Here is a 27,734-nt window from a genome sequence, read left to right as displayed (position 1 = left end):
AAATAATGAATAAGAGGAGTGAGAAGTATTCACTAGGAGTAGATTCAGCAGAATAGATCTCTGCTTCTCTCTTAACTCTGAGTACTGACACCAGTTTCCCACATCGTCACTGGATCAGATTTAAATCTGAATGATCTGAAGATGATAAACTGGAACATTGTGAATAAGCACCATGCTCTCACTCTGATCAGGTGATGTCCTCTCATTAAACACAATCAAACAATGGGAGCATCTGAAACCATCAACAGCTTCACTTCATCTGTTTATAAATGTGACAAGTTAAAATATATTACTCTGTAAACATGTCTATAAAGCATACTGAAGTCACGGTCTGTTAGTTTTAAAACCTGTGATATAAATTAAAGGACTGTTACCCTGTATAAAAACTGCTGTCACATATCTAAAATGACTGAAATGAGTTTTGGTTTCGTTCACTTCTTCTAGTGTTGAAGAGAAACTACAGAAGAGTTTATCAGTGATCTATAAAGTGGTCCAAGTCTGATGTTTCATCTCCTCTCAGGTACAAGGTGAGGTTTCAGTGTTTTCCTCATGCATGCTAAAGATCATGATCCTGCACATCTATTGACTTCTTCTTCTTCTTCTTCTGTGATGATGCTCAGAGAGTTCAGAGAGTTCAGAGAGAGTAGTTGCATAAACTCTGAGTGAGTCTAGCTGAGAGTAGTAAAGCATGTGTGTAAGCTGAGCTCATGATGATGACGTCTGAACGATGTGTGACAGTAGAGTTAATAAAATCCTACCTCATTCCTCACTGCGATCTTGTTTCCTTTCCTCCACCGTAACACCGGCGTGAGGGCGGGCAGGTCTCGGTCCTGGTGTCCGTTCAGCACATGCTTCCCCAGGCTGTACGTCACCTCGAACGTGATGGGCGTGAACACCTCCTTCACGTCTTTCTGCAGAGAGAAGGAAAACAACAAGACTGATGTTGGGAACTTTACAACCACAGACACATGGATCATTTCAACCTCAAGAGTAAATGTCATGTAACAGCCGGGGCGATGAGGCCTGGTGCAGAGACTGATTACTCTGCAGAGAATCAGACCGTCACACAGTCTGTGTGTCCTGTTTTCACTGCAGGCTTTGAGCCAAAGATCCACAGAGTTAAACTCAGATGGAAGGAACCCAGAAACCACCAAACTGCTTTGTAGATGTTCAACAAAAGTCTCATCATTCTGCTGAAAGTAATAAAAGCAGAGACACCGCTAAGTTCTCACTGCAGTGAAAACATGGACCTTTTTTTCATCCTGCTGGCGTTCACTCACAGAGATATTGTTGGCGGCTCCATGAAGGACCACAAGAGATGTGTTTGATTTGGCTTCAGGTTTGGAAACAATGCAGACGGAGAGAAAACAGAGCTAAATCTGATCAAATCTCATATCTTCATTAAACAGCCGTGCTGAAAGACATACATGGGAAAGCTGATGTCTCCTGTAAACGCCTCTTTAAAGTCTTCTGGATCAGTCTGACTCTTTGTGTCTTACAGTAAAAACACAGATACTGATGTCTCCTGTAAGCGCCTCTTTAAAGGCTTCTGGATCAGTCTGACTCTTTGTGTCTAACAGTAAAAACACAGATACTGATGTCTCCTGTAAACGCCTCTTTAAAGTCTTCTGGATCAGTCTGACTCTTTGTGTCTGACAGTAAAAACACAGATACTGATGTCTCCTGTAAACGCCTCTTTAAAGTCTTCTGGATCAGTCTGACTCTTTGTGTCTGACAGTAAAAACACAGATACTGATGTCTCCTGTAAACGCCTCTTTAAAGTCTTCTGGATCGGTCTGACTCTTTGTGTCTTACAGTAAAAACACAGATACTGATGTCTCCTGTAAACGCCTCTTTAAAGTCTTCTGGATCAGTCTGACTCTTTGTGTCTGACAGTAAAAACACAGATACTGATGTCTCCTGTAAACGCCTCTTTAAAGTCTTCTGGATCGGTCTGACTCTTTGTGTCTAACAGTAAAAACACAGATACTGATGTCTCTTTATAAGCGCCTCTTTAAAGGCTTCTGGATCAGTCTGACTCTTTGTGTCTAACAGTAAAAACACAGATACTGATGTCTCCTGTAAACGCCTCTTTAAAGGCTTCTGGATCAGTCTGACTCTTTGTGTCTTACAGTAAAAACACAGATACTGATGTCTCCTGTAAACGCCTCTTTAAAGGCTTCTGGATCAGTCTGACTCTTTGTGTCCTACAGTAAAAACACAGATACTGATGTCTCTGTAAACGCCTCTTTAAAGGCTTCTGGATCAGTCTGACTCTTTGTGTCTGACAGTAAAAACACAGATACTGATGTCTCTCTGTAAACGCCTCTTTAAAGGCTTCTGGATCAGTCTGACTCTTTGTGTCTGACAGTAAAAACACAGATACTGATGTCTCCTGTAAACGCCTCTTTACAGGCTTCTGGATCGGTCTGACTCTTTGTGTCTGACAGTAAAAACACAGATACTGATGTCTCTCTGTAAACGCCTCTTTAAAGGCTTCTGGATCAGTCTGACTCTTTGTGTCTGACAGTAAAAACACAGATACTGATGTCTCTTTATAAGTGCCTCTTTAAAGTCTTCTGGATCAGTCTGACTCTTTGTGTCTGACAGTAAAAACACAGATACTGATGTCTCTTTATAAGTGCCTCTTTAAAGGTTTCTGGATCAGTCTGACTCTTTGTGTCTTACAGTAAAAACACAGATACTGATGTCTCTGTAAACGCCTCTTTAAAGTCTTCTGGATCAGTCTGACTCTTTGTGTCTAACAGTAAAAACACAGATACTGATGTCTCCTGTAAACGCCTCTTTAAAGTCTTCTGGATCAGTCTGACTCTTTGTGTCTGACAGTAAAAACACAGATACTGATGTCTCCTGTAAACGCCTCTTTAAAGTCTTCTGGATCAGTCTGACTCTTTGTGTCTGACAGTAAAAACACAGACACTGATGTCTCTTTATAAGTGCCTCTTTAAAGGCTTCTGGATCGGTCTGACTCTTTGTGTCTGACAGTAAAAACACAGATACTGATGTCTCTCTGTAAACGCCTCTTTAAAGGCTTCTGGATCAGTCTGACTCTTTGTGTCTGACAGTAAAAACACAGATACTGATGTCTCTCTGTAAACGCCTCTTTAAAGGCTTCTGGATCAGTCTGACTCTTTGTGTCTAACAGTAAAAACACAGATACTGATGTCTCTCTGTAAACGCCTCTTTAAAGGCTTCTGGATCAGTCTGACTCTTTGTGTCTTACAGTAAAAACACAGATACTGATGTCTCCTGTAAGCGCCTCTTTAAAGTCTTCTGGATCAGTCTGACTCTTTGTGTCTAACAGTAAAAACACAGATACTGATGTCTCTGTAAACGCCTCTTTAAAGGCTTCTGGATCAGTCTGACTCTTTGTGTCTAACAGTAAAAACACAGATGAGCTCTACAGTCATCATGTGTCTGTTTCAGCAGTGTCTGCCAGCGTACGGAGCCCAACCTGTTACACAAACACAAAGGTTTTCCTGAGGTCACTGAGGTCGCTCGTTCTTTTGCACTTTCTCTCTTTTCGTCCGTTATCGCATCATTTTCCACGGTCCACCCACCCATCCTCTTCCCTCAGGCGGGCACAGAGCCATCCCATCAGGGGCATCACCAGCAGAGACCCCACCTGGCTCATCAGCAGAGAGAGTTACAGCAGGAAGGGGGGGATGTTAGTGCAGGACATGAATAGACAAAAAACAGGGGGCTGTTTGGGAAACGGTGCGGGGCACAGATAAAGAGCCGGCCTTGGAGTAAGCAGTTTTTTTATTTTTGTGTTGTCTGGTCAAACACAGGTAGATCCTACATGTTAGTGTTTCCAGCTGCAGAAGCTCTCTGCTCTGAGCTTTATGCAAACATTGTACTGTTAAATGTTTGTAATGATGTAATCTTTGTCACACATTTACAAATCAAGAATCAAACTCTTACAAACGGACCAATCATCCATCTTCATGACAAATCTGTGATGAATAATTATATTATCAATCCAACAATCAATTAACCAACAAATCATATCTACTTCTGTCATACCAATAATCAACTACTACTATCAACTACACACACACACACACACACACACACACACACACACACACACACACACACACACACACACACACACACATCCATCACTGCCCCACTCTTCACGCCTCATTGAGCTTGCAGAGACGGTGTTGTTCCAGCAGTTTGTCGGCTCAGCTGGGAGGAAACCTGACACAGTGATGTGTAGTCAGCGCCAGTGTTCACTGGGAGACACTGGCAGAGCCCTCAGCAGAGCCCTCTGCAGAGCCCTCAGCAGAGCCCTCGCCCTCTGCAGAGCCCTCGCCCTCTGCAGAGCCCTCTGCAGAGCCCTCAGCAGAGCCCTCGCCCTCTGCAGAGCCCTCAGCAGAGCCCTCTGCAGAGCCCTCAGCAGAGCCCTCGCCCTCTGCAGAGCCCTCAGCAGAGCCCTCGCCCTCTGCAGAGCCCTCAGCAGAGCCCTCGCCCTCTGCAGAGCCCTCTGCAGAGCCCTCAGCAGAGCCCTCAGCAGAGCCCTCGCCCTCTGCAGAGCCCTCAGCAGAGCCCTCGCCCTCTGCAGAGCCCTCAGCAGAGCCCTCGCCCTCTGCAGAGCCCTCAGCAGAGCCCTCTGCAGAGCCCTCGCCCTCTGCAGAGCCCTCAGCAGAGCCCTCGTCCTCTGCAGAGCCCTCAGCAGAGCCCTCTGCAGAGCCCTCTGCAGAGCCCTCAGCAGAACCCCCTGCAGAGCCCTCGCCCTCTGCAGAGCCCTCTGCAGAGCCCTCGCCCTCTGCAGCCATTAAAGCAGTAAGCTTGAAATGGTCCTTGTCCGCTGGCCTCTGAGTGAACTGACCCCCTGGGATCCCGCTGCCCCCAAACTCCCACAGCTTATCTCACATTTTCACAGGCCTCAGGGGGACTGGAGGACTGCAGGGCTGGAGGACTGGAGGACTGGAGGACTGGAGGACTGGAGGACTGGAGGACTGGAGGACTGGAGGACTGGAGGACATAATGACTGGCCAGAAAGCTCTGTTTTACCCAACCTCTCTCTCAAAGAGTCACTTTTATGCACTTTAAGTAAATAAGCACCATCTTTCCATTAAAGGGGTTTTCTGGGCTGGATTTCCGCCTCTTTTGTAACAGACTGTTTATTATTTTGCTCATAGAGGATGGCTTTCTTCTAGAAACACAGGCCTGCACACTGTTAATGAACTGGAGAGCTCCCAAGACTCACAGCAGGCTCATAATACGAGTGCTGGAGGCTGTTCACTAACACTCTGCGTAGGCTTTTATTATCCCTTCATCAATGCTGCCAAATGCCCAACCCGGGTCCACCACACCCCTGGCCCGGTCACTCTCTCCCTCCTGGTCCAGCTTTGATTCCTCTATTTATGGAACAGAGGAGTTCCTGAGCTCCAGCTGAGAGGGACACCGGCAGGTGTTAATGACCTGCTACCTTTCATTTTACAGAAGAGAACCCCACAACTGTTCCTTACATGCTGGAGGAGACTGTGACATTTTCTACTCAAAGGCTGCGTCTGTTCAAACACAGAGGTCCCAGTGTCGGGTCAGACGGAGCCCTTCAGGGGTTTGTGGTATTTTAAGGTCATTGCAGTGAGAGTGGACGGATGGAGCAACAGGTTTTTATCTGTTTGGATGTGTTTTAAAGTTAAAGAAAACATCAGAACAATCCTCTTTCACAGCCAATAAAACACCAACATGTTGATTCTGCCCTCCAGGACTCACTGAGGCAAAGTTTCAACATCCATGGACTTGATTTGTCCAGATTAAAGAATCTGAAACTGTGTGTAGAACATGTTGATATCTGGTTCTTGTGAAACGCATCCCTCCAATCTGAACTGAGATGCTTGTTGCGGCTTCGATGACCCTGTTACTTAACATAAACTGAATCAAGGCGTGAAGGTGTCTGCTGGTCTGCTGGTCTGCCTCGTCGTGCACCCTTTAGAAGCTGTTAGATCTGGGCATGTGCTCAGTCCATGGTATGCTACTATGATGCCAGCAGTGTATGCTGGTATCCTCAGAGGTATGCAGCCAGTATGCCACTTGTCTTCCAGTGATATCAAACACTACATGCCTCTCCAGAGAGCAAGGGCAGCCTCAGACTGTCACACCAGCTCAACCCACCATCCTTCCTCATTAAGTGTGTCAGAACTAATACCAGAGGACTTACTCTAAGGTATTTACTGCAGTATATGTAACATTAGGAACTGCTCAGATCAGGAACATTGGAACATGAAAACTTGGGGTTGATCAGAAAGAGAAAGGATTATGAATCAGGTCAGGTTTCTGTAGAATGTTGATGTCTCCTTATTGTCAGGTGTGTTTGAGTGGATATTAAAGGTTTGGGATAAAGTTGGGGAAGTTTTTGAAGTTCTTTCAGCCTCATGTATCATGTCTTTCTTTCTTTCTCTCTAAGACACACTCTCTGTTTTGATGCCGCTGGTGAGGGATGCCAAAGTCTGAGATTTTCAAGACTTTGGTGGCTAGGTGAAGGATTTATTTAACGGCATCCTCAGAGGAAAAACATCCAGCCAATAAAGCAGAACATTTCCTGCACGGTCATTTAAAGACTGGTCTGAATCCTTGACATCATGCCATGGACAAAATTACTTATTAATGATTCCAGTCAGAGCAAGCAAACCCAGCAGGAAGAGAACGCTTTCCAACATTTCCCTCCAAACTTTGGAATCTGCATATTCTCAAAGAGAGGGTGAAAGGTCTGCACGTTCAGTTCTCCTGATACAAACTCTTCCTCTCTGAACGCTCCTTCATTCAGCCGCTGGATGCACGGATGAACCTCGCTGCAAAAGCTTCAGTTTTTTGCTTCTGATATAAATTTCCCACTTCATAATAAAACTGATATTTTAAGATCCAAGTGCACTTTTGTTTTGGCAGAAAAAGTAAATCAATTGAACTTTTGACTCCTGCAGTGTATGTGTTGGTGACTTTAAAGCTTAGAGTTTAATAAGCTTCTGTCAGTCAATGTTTTACTTAACTTACTTCAAATCAACAAACTTTGAAGGAGCATTTAGTTTGAACAGATAATCTGCTACTACAAAAAAAAATCCCTGATGTCATAAAAGCAAGTTGTTAGGGAGAAGTATTTGTCTTTGGCAAAACTCAAACTGGTATTTAAAATAAAGAAATCTTAGATTTAGGTCAACCTGCCTTCATTTAAAGCTGAAAAGGGATCAAGTCTTCCTGTCTCTCTCTCCTCTCAGCCTTCAGCATCATCCCTCCATTTAAAAGTCTCCTGAGAGAACTGTCGCCCAGATTTAACTAGATCTAAACCAACAAACTGAAATAAGAGATTTTGCAACTTGTTCCTTCAATAAAGTAAATGAAGTTAGTTTTAAATATGTCCATTCATTGTCTTATTCTCAGTGTGGAGTTTTAGGCTCATGTTCTCACATCTTAATCTAATCAACACGATGGAAACACGCCGAGCTTTCCCTCCACACTTCAGGAGCTGCTCCTCGTGGAGCAGCCCCACGTGGAGCAGCCCCTCGTGGAGCAGCTCCTCCTGGAGCAGCCCCTCGTGGAGCAGCTCCTCTTGGAGCAGCCCCTCTTGGAGCAGCTCCTGAAGTGTGGAGGGAACGCTCGGCGTGTTTCCATCGTGTTGATTAGATTAAGATGTGAGAACCTGAGCAGCTCCTGGTGGAGCAGCTCCTCTTGGTGGGTGCAGGGAGCATGATGTCAGGCTGCAGAACGCTCTGATCTTCACTTGAAACGCGCCATGCTTGGCTGAAAGGCTCAAAAGCTCCTCTCTCAGCCAAACCGTTCTCCCTGAAAGCCCACCACCCGAGCTCACTCGTGGGAAGTCTTTATTAACTCCTGAGTGGAACGCCAAACAGAGCTCCTTATTAGGACAGGGGATGTTTGGACGACTTGCAGGTTGAGGCCGTTTCATTGAAGGGCTGAGCGCCAGGGAGACTTAGTTCAAATGGAAAAAGCTTTTTGGAGAAGTGACAGATGGATTCGGCCTGTCAGACGGAGGGGTTGAGTGTGTACGCTGAGGCTCGAGGAGACAACTTGAAACTGAAAGTATTTACATGAATGTCTGCAGCACACGGCACACATGTGTACTTAAGCAGCTTATCTCGGCCTGTCAATGCAGAATAGCTCAAAAGTGAGACAATTACTGAAGTTTAGAGTGTGTAACTTTCTGCCACATTGACTCTGGGTCAAACTGAAGCAGCTGCTCGCTCAGAATACGTTAGCAGATGTTGAAAATGTCAAACTGAGTAGGAGTCGGAAAGAGCGACATCCAATTGTTTTAGCCAGGACAGAATGAAGTGAAGCAGCTTCATTGTGTCTGTGAAAATCATCTGTCTGTGGATACATCTCTCTGGTGTCATGGTATTAAATAAATCTGGATAACTGGTTCAAATGTTGAAAAATGTATCGACCAGATCAAAGGTGAGACTCTCAAGAATTCATGAAAATCTGGAGGAATAAAAAACGTTGGACACTTTGTTCAAAAAGAACCATTTAACCATTTTATAATGACGGTGTGGGCACGGCCAATCAAGTCCTCAATAACACCTGCTTCACTCATTGTGCAACAATTGTGCATGTGAGAATTAGTGCCTTGCAGCCCTCTACAATATTGATCAACAATTAAAAACACACATGCTAGCACTAATGTTAGCTTAGCTGACCCATGTACTCCCAAAGCTATTGACACAATGCTCAGTGACAGCTCTGCTCATGTTATTCAGCACTATGTCACACTGACTGCATAGAAAGATGAAGGTCAACGCTGCAGGAACCTGATTTGTCATCAGAGCTGTCACTCATGGAGTTATGTTTCTTTATTGCATCAAATCTGTAAATAAAACTTCTCAGATAAACATGAAGACTTGCAGATAACTCAGCATGAGAAGAAAGAACTAAAACAACAGAAATCCTGCTGTAGTAAACAATATTTGACTTTCTTTTGATCCAAGTCTGACGTGTAAACATGGAGGAGTCAGGCTTTATGACCTGTACTGAAGACAGTCAGCAGAGGGAGCTCTAAATGTTCTGGCTTCACTCAGACCCCACAGTTTTTACTGGAAACATGACAGTTTGTGAGCACAACAGTGACCCCATCAACTCCTTTAAGTTGATAGTGACTTAAAAGTTGCTTATGTAGGCACCAAGCGACATTATTATTCATGTAGAGCAGGGCTTCCCAAACTTTTCAACCTGTGGGATACAAGCGCCAAAGACTGGTTTCATACTTTATCTAGCTGGTCTGCAGAAAGTCTCCTTCATGCACATGTGTCCCTGTGCTGTTATGAATGAACTGCTGCTGCTGATTCTTTGTTATTGCTAACTGTAACACTAACTGTAACTCTAACTGTAACACTAACTGTAACTCTAACTGTAACTCTAACTGTAACTGTAACTGTAACTCTAACTGTAACTCTGACTGTAACTCTAACTGTAACTCTAACTGTAACTCTAACTGTAACTCTAACTGTAACTCTAACTGTAACCCTAACTGTAACTCTGACTGTAACTCTGACTGTAACTCTAACTGTAACTCTGACTGTAACTCTAACTGTAACTCTAACTGTAACTCTGACTGTAACTCTAACTGTAACTCTGACTGTAACTCTAACTGTAACTCTAACTGTAACTCTAACTGTAACTCTAACTGTAACTCTGACTGTAACTCTAACTGTAACTCTAACTGTAACTCTGACTGTAACTCTAACTGTAACTCTAACTGTAACTCTAACTGTAACTCTGACTGTAACTCTGACTGTAACTCTAACTGTAACTCTAACTGTAACTCTGACTGTAACTCTAACTGTAACTCTAACTGTAACTCTAACTGTAACTCTGACTGTAACTCTGACTGTAACTCTAACTGTAACTCTAACTGTAACTCTAACTGTAACCCTAACTGTAACTCTAACTGTAACTCTAACTCTAACTGTAACTCTAACTGTAACTCTGACCTCAGGAGACATCCAGCTACACAGAAAGGCAGAAAACTAATGAGAAACAATACTTTAACAGTTATATTCACAGTTATGGACAATATATGAAATTTAGATTACTTAAAAAGATAATAATAATCTTGGGACTCCCAATTAGTGTCCTGTGACCCCCCTTGGGGTCCTGACCCCCACTTTGGGAACCCCTGATCTAGAGTAGTAACAACAGTGAGAGTGAACCTGAACAGCATACATGTTTATATTTATTATTGATGTCTTCTGTTTTTATTTGTGTGTTCTTATTGTGGCTTTATAAGGAACCTGAGAAACAACATGTCGTTCCATCTCATGTGACAGCTTGTGTTGGTATGACAATAAAGACCTTGAATCCTCTAAACCTTGAATCCTTGAATCCTTGGATCCTTGGATCCTTAAATCCTTGAATCCTTGAATCTTTGAATCCTTGAATCCGTGGATCCTTAAATCCTTAAATCCTTGAATCTGTGGATCCTTGGATCCTTGGATCCTTGGATCCTTGAATCCTTGAATCCTTGAATCCGTGGATCCTTGAATCCTTGAATCCTTGGATCCGTGGATCCTTAAATCCTTAAATCCTTGAATCCGTGGATCCTTGGATCCTTGGATCCTTGAATCCTTGAATCCTTGGATCCTTGGATCCTTGGATCCTTGAATCCGTGGATCCTTGAATCCGTGGATCCTTGAATCCTTTAATCATTGGTTTCTGAATCCTTGAATCCTTGAATCCTTGGATCCTTGAATCCTTGGATCCTTGAATCCGTGGATCCTTGAATCCTTGAATCCTTGGATCCTTGAATCATTGGATCCTTGAATCCGTGGATCCTTGAATCCTTGGATCCTTGAATCCGTGGATCCTTGAATCCTTGAATCCGTGGATCCTTCAATCCATGGATCCTTGAATCCTTGAATCCTTCAATCCGTGGATCCTTGAATCCTTGAATCCTTGGATCCTTCAATCCTTCAATCCGTGGATCCTTGAATCCTTGAATCCTTGAATCCTTGGATCCTTCAATCCTTCAATCCGTGGATCCTTGAATCCTTGAATCCTTGAATCCGTGGATCCTTCAATCCATGGATCCTTGAATCCTTGAATCCTTGAATCCTTGGATCCTTCAATCCGTGGATCGTTCAATCCGTGGATCCTTGAATCCATGGATCCTTGAATCCTTGAATCCTTGAATCCTTGGATCCTTGAATCCGTGGATCCTTGAATCCTTGGATCCTTGAATCCTTGAATCCTTGAATCCGTGGATCCTTCAATCTGTGGATCCTTCAATCCGTGTATCCTTGCATCCTTGAATCCTTGAATCCTTGGATCCTTGGATCCTTGAATCCTTGAATCCTTGGATCCTTGGATCCTTGGATCCTTGGATCCTTGGATCCGGCAGGACAAACAGTGAGTATAATTCAAATGTAGCTCTAGTGAAAGTTCAGACAGGAAGACTATAAAGCAATCACAGCAGTTGTCTAACTCTCTCCCTCGTTCAATAGCTCACCTGCTTCCAGCTCCACGCTCCAGAGCTGTCATTGGCTGATCAGCAGCGGCGTCATCCAATAGCTGAGTGGCGCGCCCTTATCGTCAGCCTATCAACTCTCTGCTGTCTTTTTAAATGTCTCTCTCTCCTGCTAGTTCCTTCTTGCATTGATGGTGCACACCCCTCCACCTCCCCATCTCCACCTGGTCTCTGCAAGTCTTCATTTCCTTGGGTTGTCAACCACCACCACCAGAGTCTGGACCTGGTCTGGACTCTAGGGGGATTTCTTCTGCTGCCAAATTCACACATCCTACGCTCATAACATGATCCCCATAGAGTCCTTACTCCAAAGATTTCTGTCAAGTTCCATCATTCATTCAGTTTTAATAAATAACCTTTAATATTCAAACTGAGTCTCTCCTGATTGAACTCAAAGACAGGAGAAGCTTCAGGTGCAGGACGATTCTGAAGAAGTTTAAGATAAGTTGTATTCCTGGAATCGTCTGATCCAAAGTTTGAACACTAAGCTGTTGAATGATGACACTTCGTCTGAAACATCATGAGTCAGAGAAACTAACAATCGAAAACGGACTGACTCACGAGAGAAAGTTTAAAAAAATAAAGGGTTGAAATACTTTCAGTCTGTCCCAAACCAAATGTTTCTGAGTAACATTAAAACTCCAGACGACCACTCAGACGAGCTGAACGCAGCACGAAATCTGTTCCCATTCAGCGTGAGCCATGTTTACTCCACCACTGGAACATACTCCAGCCTGGCTGAGCTCTAATGTGAGATCTGATGTCCAGATTCAAACACCAATCTGATCAATCACACACTGCATCCCCACAACCTGCTGTGAGTCTAAACACACTGTATCCACAAACAGGTCAGGGTCTCAGTGAGGGGTCAGAGGTCAAAGAGGTCACCTTACATTATCTCTGATATAAAGTCACTCCATCATTCATACAGAGAGCTGCTCCAGGTAATGTAGGAGGTGAAAGAGATCACCTTACATTATCTCTGATATAAAGTCCCTCCATCATTCATACAGAGAGCTGCTCCAGGTAATGTAGGAGGAAAGCTGTGGCTGCAGAGCGGTCTGACTCATGGTTATTGTTCCTTCACAGCTCATTCTGTAAACACTCGAGGAGTTGGCTTCACTGTCGCCTCGACAGGGACGAACTTTTATACAGAAACTCCCCGAGGCTGAAAGCTCCAACTCATCCAACACAGCGGCTTGGTGCGCCGCCTGAAGCTTCAACACACGGCGATCAGGGAGTCTCTGCAGCGTCTGACACATTCAGGACTCAACAGTCCATAAATATACAACTCCTGATTTAGACTTTCAAAATAAAGCAGCAAAAACAAACGAGCTGAATTATCTGTCCAACAAATGTGTCACAGTTTATCACTCTCGGATGAGCAACAATCATCTGCACATGGTCAACAAGGTGAAGTGGTTTCAGTTTGGAACGGTTTAGGCTCTAAACCTTCATGCATGAGTTTCCAGTAAGAGATCATGTATAGTGAGTGGGTGGTTGTGTTTATAAATTCAGATGTGAAGCTTCATCAGCTTACTCTCAGGTTAAATTAACATTAAACTGCATATTTAATTCATGGTGAAGTCAAACATTATTTTGAACTGATGCATTAAATAACAGCAGACCCTGAAACTGTTAAAGTCTGTCAGTATGTTCCTCTCTCTCAGTGAATCCTTTAAAACTGACACACCGTCTGTCTGTGTTTACTTCCTGTCTGTCTTCTTTAAGTGAATCCATTTTTGTTTATGCTCCTTAAAAATATTTCTAATAGAAGCTAGTATTTTTGCCACAGTGTGAACAGGTAGAGGAGAAGGTCCTCCTCTCTGCAGATTGAGTTCATGGATGTGAAGGATCAGATTGTTCCTGGTGACACTTTGAGATTTATCACTATTAAGAGGTTTTGACCAATCAGGATCAAGTATTTAACACAGCCAGGTAATAATATGTTATAATGTTGGTCTGGTCTCATAGTGAAGGTACAGTCCTCACCAAACACACCACACTGGATGTTTCTGTTCTCTAAGTAACACATTAGCTAACCTAACCAGAAGTCTGCTCCTTCAAAGAAGTCAACTTCTCTTTACTTCAGTCTGCAGTCCCCGGGATGAGAGTCTCATACGACACCAAGTGTTCCCCTGAAGCAGACTTCAGGACTCACCTGACTTCAATGATAGAAAACAACCTCCTATAGAGAGAGCTGAGAGCGTCGCATCCTGACACATTGGGCTGGGGACGAAGCAACTTGGGAGTGAACAGTTCACACATGAGGAGCGCCATGAAGTTTGACTCTACTGTAGAGTGTTTTATCCATCGTTCCCTCCTCCTCTCCTCCTTCTATCCTCTCCATCCCATCCATCGTTCCCTCTCCTCCTTCTATCCTCTCCATCCCATCCATCGTTCCCTCCTCTCCTCCTCCTTCTATCCTCTCCATCCCATCCATCGTTCCCTCCTCTCCTCCTTCTATCCTCTCCATCCCATCCATTGTTCCCTCCTCTCCTCCTTCTATCCTCTCCATCCCATCCATCGTTCCCTCCTCTCCTCCTCCTTCTATCCTCTCCATCTCATCCATTGTTCCCTCCTCTCCTCCTTCTATCCTCTCCATCCCATCCATTGTTCCCTCTCCTCCTTCTATCCTCTCCATCCCATCCATTGTTCCCTCCTCTCCTCCTTCTATCCTCTCCATCCCATCCATCGTTCCCTCCTCTCCTCCTTCTATCCTCTCCATCCCATCCATTGTTCCCTCCTCTCCTCCTTCTATCCTCTCCATCCCATCCATCGTTCCCTCCTCTCCTCCTCCTTCTATCCTCTCCATCCCATCCATTGTTCCCTCCTCTCCTCCTTCTATCCTCTCCATCCCATCCATTGTTCCCTCCTCTCCTCCTTCTATCCTCTCCATCCCATCCATCGTTCCCTCCTCTCCTCCTCCTTCTATCCTCTCCATCCCATCCATCGTTCCCTCCTCTCCTCCTCCTTCTATCCTCTCCATCCCATCCATCGTTCCCTCTCCTCCTTCTATCCTCTCCATCCCATCCATCGTTCCCTCCTCTCCTCCTCCTTCTATCCTCTCCATCCCATCCATCGTTCCCTCCTCTCCTCCTCCTATCCTCTCCATCCCATCCATCGTTCCCTCTCCTCCTTCTATCCTCTCCATCCCATCCATTGTTCCCTCCTCTCCTCCTTCTATCCTCTCCATCCCATCCATCGTTCCCTCTCCTCCTTCTATCCTCTCCATCCCATCCATCGTTCCCTCCTCTCCTCCTCCTATCCTCTCCATCCCATCCATCGTTCCCTCTCCTCCTTCTATCCTCTCCATCCCATCCATCGTTCCCTCCTCTCCTCCTCCTATCCTCTCCATCCCATCCATCGTTCCCTCTCCTCCTTCTATCCTCTCCATCTCATCCATTGTTCCCTCCTCTCCTCCTTCTATCCTCTCCATCCCATCCATCGTTCCCTCTCCTCCTTCTATCCTCTCCATCCCATCCATTGTTCCCTCCTCTCCTCCTTCTATCCTCTCCATCCCATCCATCGTTCCCTCTCCTCCTTCTATCCTCTCCATCCCATCCATCGTTCCCTCCTCTCCTCCTCCTTCTATCCTCTCCATCCCATCCATTGTTCCCTCCTCTCCTCCTTCTATCCTCTCCATCCCATCCATTGTTCCCTCCTCTCCTCCTTCTATCCTCTCCATCCCATCCATTGTTCCCTCCTCTCCTCCTTGTATCCTCTCCATCCCATCCATCGTTCCCTCCTCTCCTCCTTCTATCCTCTCCATCCCATCCATTGTTCCCTCCTCTCCTCCTTCTATCCTCTCCATCCCATCCATTGTTCCCTCCTCTCCTCCTTCTATCCTCTCCATCCCATCCATCGTTCCCTCCTCTCCTCCTTCTATCCTCTCCATCCCACTGCTTAGAATGATTTCATCTCACGTGTTCTCTGTGTTTATATCACTTATTGATGATGTGCATTTGTATCTCTTTTGTTGCCCATGCAGCTCAGCCTTTGATTTCCACCCCTCTGAAATCTTCCTCCTCAGAAATACTTAAAAAAAGGATCAGTACAATCTGAACAGAGGTCTGAACCCTGAGTTCAGTTCTGGACTCCTTTCTTCAGTGAAAACATAAATCTAGTAAATCCAAACCTTCAGAGAGACTGAGTGCTGCTTGATGCGGCACTGCTCTGTTAATGTCTCCCATGAGCGATCACATATTTCCTCCTGGCTCGAACAGAAGAGGGACATCACTTAGCTGACAGGAAACGTGGACCATCTGTCCTGACACGCATGAGGCCGCTTCACCAACATACACCAGTAAATACCAGTTAACACAGCATGTACACAGGACGATTCATTTACACATGATATTTAAAACCCTCGTCATGTGCATGATTTCCCCTCAGAGACAGAAGAAGAGAAGAGTTCACCTCTTTGTTTTAGACTCTCAGTAAAATGATCCTCCTCCTCAGTAAAGATCCCAGAGCTGCAGATCTGCAGATATACATCTCTCTCTCCCTGCAGGATCCAAGCGTATCAAATTTACAGCTTTTTAAAACGGTGTTCACGTAAACACAAATTACAGGAAACTTTTACGGCCCTGCATGCATCATGAAGAAGGCATTCAACCTTTGACCTCTGGACGGTTAGAGCCACAGCTGGGATTCATAAAAGGAGGAGAGGAAAGGTGCCTCACGTCCCTGCTGGAGCTCTGCAGATGGAAGAGGTTTACTGCTCAAACACGGCGGATTCATCAGCGTGTTATTTTACAGCATTCCATCAACAACAAGTTGATTTAACGCCAAGCTAACTATAGCTGAATCAGTGTAATATCTGAACCCCTGCCAGCCACCTATAAATACACAGATGTGTTCCCTCAGAGCTCCTCCTCCTCCTCAGAGCTCTGCTCCCTCATTGTGAGACTCTCAACACATTCTTTGTTTTGGAGTTATTCTCAGCGTTGTAACTGCGTCTCATTGGTGACGGCTTCATGCCTCTAAATTACCCTGAAGCTGTGGAGGTGCTGTGGAAATAAATCCAGCAGCTACAGGAGAAGAACTGAAGGGGAATTAGTCAAACAGGATCAGGATTATAACCCCTCCATTCCCAGAATTCTCCACCCAGAGCCCCCCATCATCATTCACCTTTAACCCTTCACCGGCTTCTATTGTAACCAGACTGACTCAGTATGGAGTCACCTCCAGGACACGAGTAGGCTCCCTGAAGAAGAAACACAAACCTAGAGCTGAAGACAGGAGGAAGGATCCAGATGAGGTCCTTTTAAGGAAGCAGATATGAGGACTAAAGGAGGACTAAGAGCCCAGGATCAAACAGAAACAAGGTGGCTTTAGTCGCCTCTTAAGACCCTGATACAGAGTGATTAACGTCATCATGGAAATCTGCAGCTAAGAATAACAAGAGGAGGAAGAGAAGGAAGAAGAGGAAGAGAAGGAAGAAGAGGAAGAGAAGGAGGAGCACAAGACACAAGTAGAAGAAAAACAACGAGTGAATAAAAAAACTAAATGTGTGAAAAGAAGGAAAACAAGAAGATCAACAAGAAGAAAACACAAGGATCAAACAAAGAACAACATAACCAACGAGAGGGAAAGAGAACAAAAAGAGAAGTGGAAAATATAACAGAAGAAGAAGAACAGGGAGAATTATGATGAGACAAAGAAATATGAAGAAGAAGAGAAAGAGAAGAGGAAGAATGAGAAGAGTTAGAAGAAAAGGAAGGAGGAGAAAGAGAAGAACATTTACTGGAACAGCAAGAAGAAGAAGAACTACAAAAAGAAGAACAAGATGATCAAAACGAAGAGGAACAAGAACAAGATAAAGAAGAAGAAAACAAGGAGAAGAGGAAGAACATGAGTAAGAAGGAGAAGAACAAGGAGAAGAAGAAGATGATTAAAATGAAGAATACAAACAAGAAGAATAAGAAGGATGAGAAAATAAAAGGGAGGACAAAAACTACAAGAAGAAATAGAAGAAGAAGAAGAAGAAGAAGAAGAAGAAGAAGAAGAAGAAGAACAAGAACAAGAACAAGAACAAGAAGAACAAGAAGAACAAGAACAAGAAGAAGAACAAGAAGAAGAACAAGAAGGATGAGGAAAAGAGAAGGGAGAACAAAAACTTCCACTAAGTAGAAAAATGAAGTGCAAGAAGAAGAGAAACAAGAAGAGGAAGAGGAATAAGAAAAGGAGACGTGGAAGAAAAAAAGAGAATGAAGAATGAGATTAGGAAAAGAAAAAGAAGTCTCTGCATTGTTGAATTTTCTTTTTTATCCTTCCTTGAAAATCGATCGACCCTTCTCTTACTATTTTAAACTTCTTTGTTTTATTTTCATCTTTATCCTTTAACTGTCTCTCTCAGTCTCTCTTTTCATCCCTCTCTCTTTGTTAGTGAAGCTCTTTGGGCTGAACGCTCATCAGTCTGAAAGGTCACATGACTTGAATTCTCACATCTATCAAACAGTTGTTGTTTGACTTTCAGCAGAAAGGAGAGAACATGTTTAGATCCCTCTCTGACTTCATGATCATATTTTTAGATTTCACACGATCTTCAGACGATCCTTTGGTTGGATTAATGTCACAAACTCTGCTGAGTGAAAGCATCAGATTTCTATTTCATATTTTGTTTCTGTTTAAAAAGAACAACAAGCATCTGAAGACTTCCTGCCTCAGAGAGATGAACTCCCTTCAACATGCAGATAAACGCTCGCTGTGCATAAACAGGAAGCTCGTTATCTCAAATCTCATGTCATTAATCTTTGAAGAACGTTCCCTCAAAAAAAGATCTCTGTGCTTCAACATCATGAAGTGAGCTGCAGATATCTGCATCACCTGATGACAGATTAAACAATACAGCAGTGTGATAACATTCATCATTCATCATTCATTGATGGAAACTTCTGCAGCATTGGATCCAAGAATACCAGCAGCTCAAAATGCCTTCAGCTTTCTGCTGAAGTTTGGCGTGTTCCTGCGTCTGTTTAAGTCGGTCCCATCCTGGTGACAGAGGACGTCTCCAGATGCTTCCTGCAGCTGATTTGGTCTCTGAGCTGAAACTCTGGGACGCTGTAATGCCGCTGTTATTGTTGGGGCCGTTGTTTTTAGACACAGCTCTGATAAAACCGCAGCATGCTCACACTAACTTGTCAAATCCTCCTGACGGGGTCCGTCTACGGTCTCTGCAGGATGTAAACAAAGTCTTGTATATGTTCTGGTTCCTCTTCCTCTGTGGAGGATCTCGCCTGTTTTTGCAGGAAGCAGAATCTGATGTTGACGCCACTCTGTGAGGAATATGCACTAATATTAACAAATGGGTCAAGTAGTGGGAACTGATAACGGGGTCACCGTTCCGGTCCTTAACCCTTTGATGTCTAAAGCAAGTCCACTACTAATTCATGTAGTCCTCTGAGGTGGACTCAAAGGTTTAGACAGGATCTTGTAGAATCCTCCATCCTTTCTTTAAGTGCTGAGGAAGTTTGATGACGATGACGCCAAGTGATGAAGTAATCACTTCCTTTTGTCTTTCACAGGCAGCGCCTAACGACATTCTGCCTCAGCACATACTAACACACACACACACACACACACACACACACACACACACACACACACACACACACACACACACACACGCATGTTTCCTCTGGAGTGGAAGTGGGAAACATGGCAGCAGAGACTCCTTCATTGTGGTCAGACTTGGCCACCCGTCACGTTGCCTTGCGGTGGCAGAGACGTTTTACCCAGCATGCTTTGTGGCCAAAATCAACAAATCATCAAATCCGTCCCAACCTTTGCTCTTGATACGAGGAGCAGTGATGGATTCACCATGGCAACAGAGAGCTCTGTGCACACGAAGGAGACGAGCTGCATGAGAATCTGGACTTTCTTTTATTGTCCCAAAGTCTGCAGAGCGCTCGCTCCCAAAACAAGCCCTGAGAAGAACTGTGTAACGTTCTCTCTGGCACGACCATGTAGGGAAATCCTGACCAAAACATCACCAGGGCTAAAATTAGAAGCTCGTCTTTAGCTTCCAGTAAGTGTTATTAACACTAAGACTTGCACACAGAGCTTGCACTTTAACCTGAAGTTATACATTTATGATGGAGTCTGTAATATTTTCCACTTGATTTACGGTCGCAGGGCTCAGAGTATATTTGAACTCCTTCCCCTTTAAATTCTGTAGAAACAGGAGGCTGACGGGCCGCCCTGTGTAATAGAAGACAGCTGGGGTTGATTAACTTCCTGCTATGTACTTTCATTGTATCAGCTCTCTTGGCTGGATGTAAATGAAACCAGGGGAACAGTGTCGGGGGAATTGCACATTTCTGTTGAACTGTAAAGAGGCAAACAAAGCAGGCAGTGTGGCAGCGGCCCGGCTCCAGGTTACCACGTGCCAGACGGCGTGGAGGCTCTGGGAGAGGCTTCGTTGTTCTGGAGAATATTTGGGATGCAGCGGCAGGAACTCCTGCCCTGACGTATTATCCCAGGTTTCCTGTTTGTCTTTGGAGAGTGAACTGAGGTCAGAAATAAAGTGAAATAAGTTTTCTGGAAATGCTTGGAGTTCTTTGAGAGAGCAGATCAGTAGATCTCAGACCCAAAGCCTCCTGCAGCAGATTTAAAGCTGCAGGACCTTTCCACATTTCAAGAGCAGGAAGCAAAAAGTAAGTCTCACAAACGGGTCAGAGACCAGGAACTGGAGCTTCCAGCATTCTTCAAGTGAACAGAAGTACAGGAAGAGGAGGGGCACGATTTATAATGGTCTTCTGAATAAGGACAAGCAGGCCAGACGACCCGAGCATGCAGACGGAGATGAGTTAGGACCTGAAGACCATCAGAGTGCCAAGCTCCAAACAGGATCCAGAGAGTGAAGGCATGGAGGTGATGCACGTATATCGGTGGAGTCAATCAGGGGCTGAAACGAGCAGCAACACGTCTTTGAGGCCGCAAAATAAAAACATGATTTATTTCTGAAATAACTGAACAGCTGTAACTTCTCTCTGAAGCTCAAGAGGAGAGAGAGAAAAGCATGGATGGAGAAGTAAAGGGATGTTGGGCAGACATTAGAAATGTATAGAGAATAATATGATCTCAAATAAATCTGTTCATTAGAGTCAAACAGGCGTGATTATCTATGATCCATTAATGAATTATATTTTAAAAGAAGCAATGATGAGAAGAGAAACAAACAAAGAAAGAAATAAACAAAGAAAGAAATAAACAAAGAAAGAAATAAACAAAGAAAGAAATTCAATTTTTTCCACTCTTGTGTTATTTTATATATTTTTTGGTCATGCTTCACACAGTTTGGTGTATATAAATATAATTTGATGCACACACATGCAGTGGACACTTAGGGAGAGATGTCAGAGTGAGGATGCTGCCATCAACCAGCACACCCCGAGCAGCTGGGGGTCTGGTGCCTTGCTCAAGGGCACCTCGGCAGTGCCCAGACAAGTGAACCAGCACCTCCTCAGCCACCAGTCAACTTGCCAAACTTCGTCCATGCTGGGACTCGAACCGACAACCCTCCAGTTGCCAAGCCAAGCCCCCTATGGACTGAGCTACTGCCGCCCCAAGTTGATGGTTTGAACCGAAACACAAAGGTAATAAGAAACAAGGAGACGAGTTTGTTGAGCTGCAAGAAGGAGAGACTTGACGTTCTTTAATCAGATAAAAGAGGAATAATAATTGCACATCAGGACTGTTCCATGTGAAGAAGAAATGAATGACTCTAAGCTTCATACTAGAAACTCTTTAAATAAATGTTCACTATGTGACACTCTGGCCTTGTTTTATGTCCACCCTGTCTGTAATCATATTCCCTAACAGTCTGCTGATTGTTAGAGAAACAGACGTGACACAGAACAACTCTCTTAACTAACAGTGAGTGTCTCTGAGGAGCACACACGATGCTGCTGGTGGACACAGGCCCTAAATCTCCAATCACATGGATTTAGTCTCTGACCTGTTTAACTTCAAAGTTTCCTCTTACCATGAACTGATCTGTGTTTCCATAACAACATGTCTGATAAAATATGGATCTGTTTAAATAAAGGAGACATGAATGTACTTCACTATGATGCTACCAGGCAGACACACAGCCAGGAGGAACAAGACCCTCTTTATAACTTAGTTTACTAATGATTGATCACTGCAGTAACTCCACTTCATCTCTGCGGGCTGAAAATCTCACGCATTGCATTCCTCCAATCCAACATGTCTTTATTCTTTCCATTCAGTCATGAGACTGCTGAAGGCTTCCATGCATTAAGCTTTGACAGATAGATGTTCATCCCACACATGCACCAATAAACACAGCAGCCATCATGGAGTGGAGTTTGATGGTGCTTTAAATACTCCAGGGGTGCACAGCAAATGTTTGGGGGGGACATGAGATATAGGCCACAGACTCAGAGGAATATAGGCCAGAGGAGAGAGGGGGGGTGAAAGTGAGTGGGATACTTTACAAGCTAAATTAAACAGACAACTGTTACAGGCTGGACTTTAACTGCTTATTTTAGCTCCTCCTCAGAGACCGGGATGCGTCCACACAATACCTCTCATGACCACAAATGGAGCTGGCTCTTGGCATGATGTCAAGGCTCACGTGCAGCGACGGGGCTACTGGAGGGAAAACATGTACATGACGACGGATAGATGACCCCGAGATGTAAACACGCCATGTGATGTGATCAGGGAAGAAGTGCAGAACATCTTACGAATGAATACTTACAATGTTTTCACCCAGACGAGTCATAACTCAACACTAAGTGAGCTGTAAACGCCAGGCAGCGTCTAAATAAGACTTCACAGAGAGAGGAATGAATGCTGAAAGTTTACAATGAGATGTAAGTCTCAATGTAATGTTGATGTTAAACCTGTTCCACATTAAATCTGAACACTGATGGCCTCCTCTCACAGACAGAGATTCACTCTGTAACCCTAACCCACATTAAACAGGATTTAAATCTTCCAGGCATTTCCTTTTCCTCTTTGTGCCTCTGAAGATTTCTTAAGATAGTTTCACACTTCATGCACAGACTGTATAAATAATGGATGTAGTATCCGTGACGTCACTCATCTGTTCCTGAGCGCTGCTTTGAAGCCGATCGGCGGCGGCAGCCATATTGGAAAAGCTGAACTCAACAAACTTCTATGGAGTAAGGGTGAGAAAGAGGCGGGCCTTTAGCCTCTTTGCTAACAGCTACAGTGTTCCCACCTGTCAATCAAGTCAGCCACGCCCTTATTAGGGCAGAAGTAATAAAGTAATTCACCTTGTTCAGTGTGTGCTGATAGAGAAATGAGCGCCTCAGACCTACACCATGTTTTGAATCAGGCTGTAAACATGTTTATTCAAAGATCGTCTCTTTGAATGGGTGTGTATGTGGTTTCCTGTGTCTAGGTGAGTGATGTTTTCAAACAAAGAGCTGTTTGCATACAGGTTAAAAACTCCTCCTCAAGGGGAGATGGTTTGGCCTAGTGGTTCAGTCACACCCCCCATGTACAGAGGCTCTAGTCCTCAGACTGCACCGGTTTGATTCCAACCTGCAGCCACCCCCCCACTCTCTCTCTGCCTCTTTCCTCCTGTCCTCCTGTCCTCTCCAAATAAAGGCATTCAGAATAATCCTCTTTGAGACAGCTCAGACGATCTACTGATCCCTGCTCTCTTCCATGTTTGCACCAGTTTCAGGTGAATGTTAGCCATGACTGATCTTTGGTTTGCTTCTCAGCTCACGTTCATCCTCACAGAAGAGCTCTCTCTGCTGCAGACGTTGAGGAGTGGTGTGAAAGTTATGTCCTAAATGATTTTTGTTATGTTTGAATATGTTTGTTGTGTTGTGTGCTGTGACGTGTCTGTATGACTGGATTAGGTGGTGATTAGTTTGAGATTATTATTTCATTGTCTACACTAATCTAATGAAGCTGGCTGAGCTGGCAGCTCTTCAACTTTCCATACCCACCCTCCTGAGAGATGTTCTGTCTGTGATGCCCTGGTAATAAAGCTTCATTTCCGAGGTATCCAGTCGAACATGAATAACATTTAAAACCTTCCAGCTATTTCCCTGTGCTGTGACTAACAGAGCGAGTTGATGCGATGCCACACCAGACAATAAAAACAGGCTGGACCAGAGAAGTTAATAAAACATGTCAGACTGAAGGACTTCTGCTCTGAGTTGTAGTTTTGTGACTCACTGCAGAACCCCTCTGGTCATCTGGACCCAGATAATCCATCAGTCATCACTGCTCGGAACTGTTTTTCCTTTCAGACTGAGAGGTACAACCCGAGAAAAATCCTACTCTGAGTTTCTTCAGCTAAAAATAACCAAACAAAGACCAGATGGAGGGCCGGTATGTTGCAGCTCCATGCCAAAGAAAACACGTTTCACATGATCAACATGAGAGTTTGCATAATGTGAGGAGGAATTAAGCTCAGATCTTTGTCTTTAATTTGAACTCTTAGCTTCTGAACTCTCTATGTGACTTCTGTTCTGCAGACAACACATGATTTACTGAGAGGCTTCAGATCCAGACTCTACAGAGTGAAAACAGAGCATGCCCGCTGTAGTCTTGTTGCTGCATTACAGAGAACTTTAACCGTGCCTCCTGAAGTTTAGCTGCAGACTGAGATCCTTTAAAGGCGGCTTTATTATCTCAAACTCCAACAAATGGGGTCGACAAATGGTCAGAGCAGCACCAAACGTGAGAGAGGCTCAGAATAGCACATGGCCCGCTTCATCCGGCCCTCATGCATGCAGGGCTTGAGCAATCAACCCTGACGTGAGGGTTTTCCATCAGCAGCGCCAGCGTGCAGCTTCAGTTGACACAACAGCAGCCCAGAACCCCTGCTGTGACGTGAGCGCTGCGTTTTCACAGCGTGTTGGAGCTGAGTGAAGGGTGGGGCGGGGGCACACCATCCCCAGAGGATGCAGTGGAGAAACCAGCTGGTTCCCATTAGCATACCTCTTCTGGGGAAGAGGAGGAGGACCGGCTCATGTGGGCAGACACACGAGGAAGATAAACGATGGGATTGGTCAAGCACACTAGACCCTCTTTAAAGCGGAGCCAGATCATCTCTGATTATGGTGATCCTTCTCTGGAGTTTAGAGGAGAGGTGTACCATGATGAAGAGTCAGGGCAGATAGTTATCATAATCTGTGTCCCCTCTACTTTAAGACATGTCCCAGGTCGTTTAAACACCGAGGACATGTTGTCATGTTGGGCACCACACCTTTACATCATTATCATTATTATCATCACCAGGATCTCACCTCTGACTTTAGAGGCTTCAGGTGGGATTTGATGAATCACAGAGCCAACATAAATTCAATCTGATGCATTTCATCTCATATAAAAGCTAATGCAAACACTCCAAACTAACAAGGAATGAAATCTGCAGAAGTCCACATGTAAAGAGTCACCTCATCTGCAAACTCACGTTATATTGAGACTCAAAGAAGACCTATACATTTTGTCAATACACCTTTAAGTTGTTCATCCTTTTGCTCATAGTTACAGGACAAGGTTGATACCACACTCTTAATTTCATAGAATACAAAGCTGGAACCAGGTGACAGCTATCCAAGCTTAGCATGAAGACAGGAAACACGGGGAACAACTAGCCTGGTTTTGCTCAAGAGTAAACAACTCACTGACAAGCAGGACTCTTATAAGCATCCCATAGCTTGTTGGCTTATGTCTCACATTAATAAAGGCTCACTCCCCCCAAAAATGTTGAGTTGTTTCATGTCTGTATGGTTCAAGAAGGATGCAGGGTAACGAGTTAGCTTTAAGGATCTAAGTCGTGTTAGAGTGAGTGTCACAGCCACAGCTGCTTCCCTTTCCTGTGTGTGTATGTCTATTCCTTTTGAAGTGCTCTGTGTATGTCTGTGTACATGTAAGTGTGTGTCTCAGGTTGATGCCTTCCACCTGTGCAGCCAAAGTAAGAGCTGATTTGTGAGTAGCGCCTGATTCAAGCCTGTTTGCTGTGTGTGTGTTTTTAACACCAGGCGCTGTCAGGCAGGTAAAGAGTGTAACTTCCTCCAGAGGTTTCAGTGTCTGAAGGCTGCAAAACCTGAACTATACTTGAGGTAACTCTGGTCCTAATGGATGGCACTTGAAGTGTCAGTGTGTTTGTCTCACAGTTAGACATCACCACAGACATTTGGCAGCAGAGATCTTCTCCTGAGTGATAATTGACTCGCCCACCCACCATCCTGAGGATGTTTGGTTGAAGCGTGGAACTGTCAGACTAACTTTGGGCAGAGCCTCGACTTCACATGACTGAACTGTGTGTTAACTCTCTGTGGGTTCAGACTCAGACAGAGGAAAGTGAGAATTAAACTTCAAATGTTAGATTCCTCTTCCGTCCCTGCTGACTGAGGAGAGGGATAAACACATGCTGGACTCCCCTGGTGGCTGTGATGATGATGATGTGTGTGTTTAGTGACGGGTCGAGGAGGTTATTGCTAAATGCTCTGTGCTCTGAACTCTCATTACAGTCTGGATGGTTGAAGGAGGAGAGGCAGGCGAGGTAATGACAGCCCCCCTCAGTCAGCAGCTCAGCCTCCCACAGTGAAAGCGCCCGGAGAGCTCAGTGAAGAATGCCTGTGAAAGTCCTGCAGCGGGCCTCCGTATCACACAAGGAGGAGAAACAGGGACGGTGCCCTCAGGACCAGAACCCTCTCTGAGGGGACACGACTAAATCACAGAGGAACACAATGGAGGGACTATGCGGTGACAAAGGAGACTCTGTGTCCTGTCAGTTCCTGCAGACACACACTTGAGCTGCATGGTTTCATGAACCATCAAGTGCCTGAGTGTTACCTTTAACCTCGCCCAGCAGGGAGACGCTGAGAGGCTCTGAGTCCAGATGAAGTCTGTTAATCCAGAACCTTCAGGTCCAGCTGCTCGTAGACCAGCATGAGACCGCCCTCCCTTTATCTTCACACTCTAACACTGAGTATTTCTTCTTTTGAGCTCTCTCCTGATGATGTTTGAGGTATAACAAGTCGCCTCTTTAAAGGAACGACAGGAAGTTTATTCTAAAAAAGTTTCCTGTTTTTTATTTTAAGGTGAATCCACAGAAATAAAGAGTGATCACATGATTCACTGATTTAACACTTTGGTGGCTGTAAAACTGTTTTATATTTTTAATTTGTAGATTTGTTTCAGTATTTTATTTAACATAAGTTTCTCCATGTAAACATCCTGATGTTGACTTTGCTTCCTGTCATTGTTATGTCTATCTGAAGGACCAATAACACCAGGACTATTTTCTGTGTGTATAAATGAGCAGTAAACCCTGATTCTGATTCTGTGTAGAATAAAGCAAAGATGTCACTTCAGTGATTGTCTGAGAACTCATGGAAATAAGATTTATATTACATCATGTGAATACATGATCTGCATGTCTCTGTACGGCGTTCTAAAGTCTCATCCTGAGTTTCTAAACTCAACATAAAGAACACTTCTGGCTTGTGTAAATGATGGAGCTTTAAAATCTTATATTAGATCATTAAAGGGATAAATGCACACACAAACAGATTACAGGTTAAAGGATTGCTCGTTAAAGACAGTTATAAAATCCACAAGTGGAATTATGTGAGACATTTTAGGAACCGAAGTGGAACCCAAAGATCTTCCATCTCTGTCAACATTTGAGCTGGAAAAGCTTGGACTCTGATGCTCCCACCAAAAACAAACCACACGAACAAATAACTCATATCACACGTCAACATTTCAGAGCCAGAGCGATCGAGGTCATGGGAAAGATCAGCTGAGGACACGAGCTGCACACGGACAACCCAACACAAACACAAACACAGCCGGTCAGAGATAAGTCCAGAGAGTCCGACCTTACCTTCACGTAGGCGGTGAAGCGCTGGCACTCCTCCCTGTTGATGTCCAGGCTGAGCTGCTGGCTCAGCTGGCTGATCTGAGATCCACCGTGGGAGAAGTAGATCCTGGAAGGCTGGCTCTTCAGACGCTTATCCACATCAGCTGTCAGGTTATACAGCAGATCTGAGGAGAGAGGCAAACACTGTCAGACTTAATGTGAGCTGACAGCGATGAAGATAATCCTGAGAAACATTGGAGGCATGCAGGGTTTGGTTTTCTGATGATTGCCATCAAAACATGGGGAAGAGATCAATTATCCCTGATGAATGGAGGCGAGTCAGAGAGGAGAGGGGTTTATGGTGGATCATCTGATATCACTTTGTGTGAA

At 44.5% G+C, this 27,734-nt stretch overlaps 1 protein-coding gene across 1 annotated transcript in view; it reads right to left on the bottom strand.

Moving 5' to 3' along the window:
- Nucleotides 1-27,734, bottom strand: part of itga9 (integrin, alpha 9) — a gene marked incomplete at its 5' end in the record, with an annotated part of 67,475 nt that overhangs the window by 29,776 nt on the left and 9,965 nt on the right. Inside the window, 2 exons of the mRNA XM_034678857.1 lie at nt 759-911; nt 27,369-27,529. Coding sequence (XP_034534748.1) covers nt 759-911; nt 27,369-27,529 — 314 coding nt within the window. The remainder of the gene's footprint in view (nt 1-758; nt 912-27,368; nt 27,530-27,734) is intronic.

The sequence above is a fragment of the Notolabrus celidotus genome, unplaced genomic scaffold (assembly GCF_009762535.1).
Source record: "Notolabrus celidotus isolate fNotCel1 unplaced genomic scaffold, fNotCel1.pri scaffold_246_arrow_ctg1, whole genome shotgun sequence".
Classification (NCBI taxonomy): domain Eukaryota; kingdom Metazoa; phylum Chordata; class Actinopteri; order Labriformes; family Labridae; genus Notolabrus; species Notolabrus celidotus.
The sequence above is the reverse complement of the archived record's forward strand: the minus strand, read 5'-3'. Positions and strand labels throughout refer to the sequence as shown.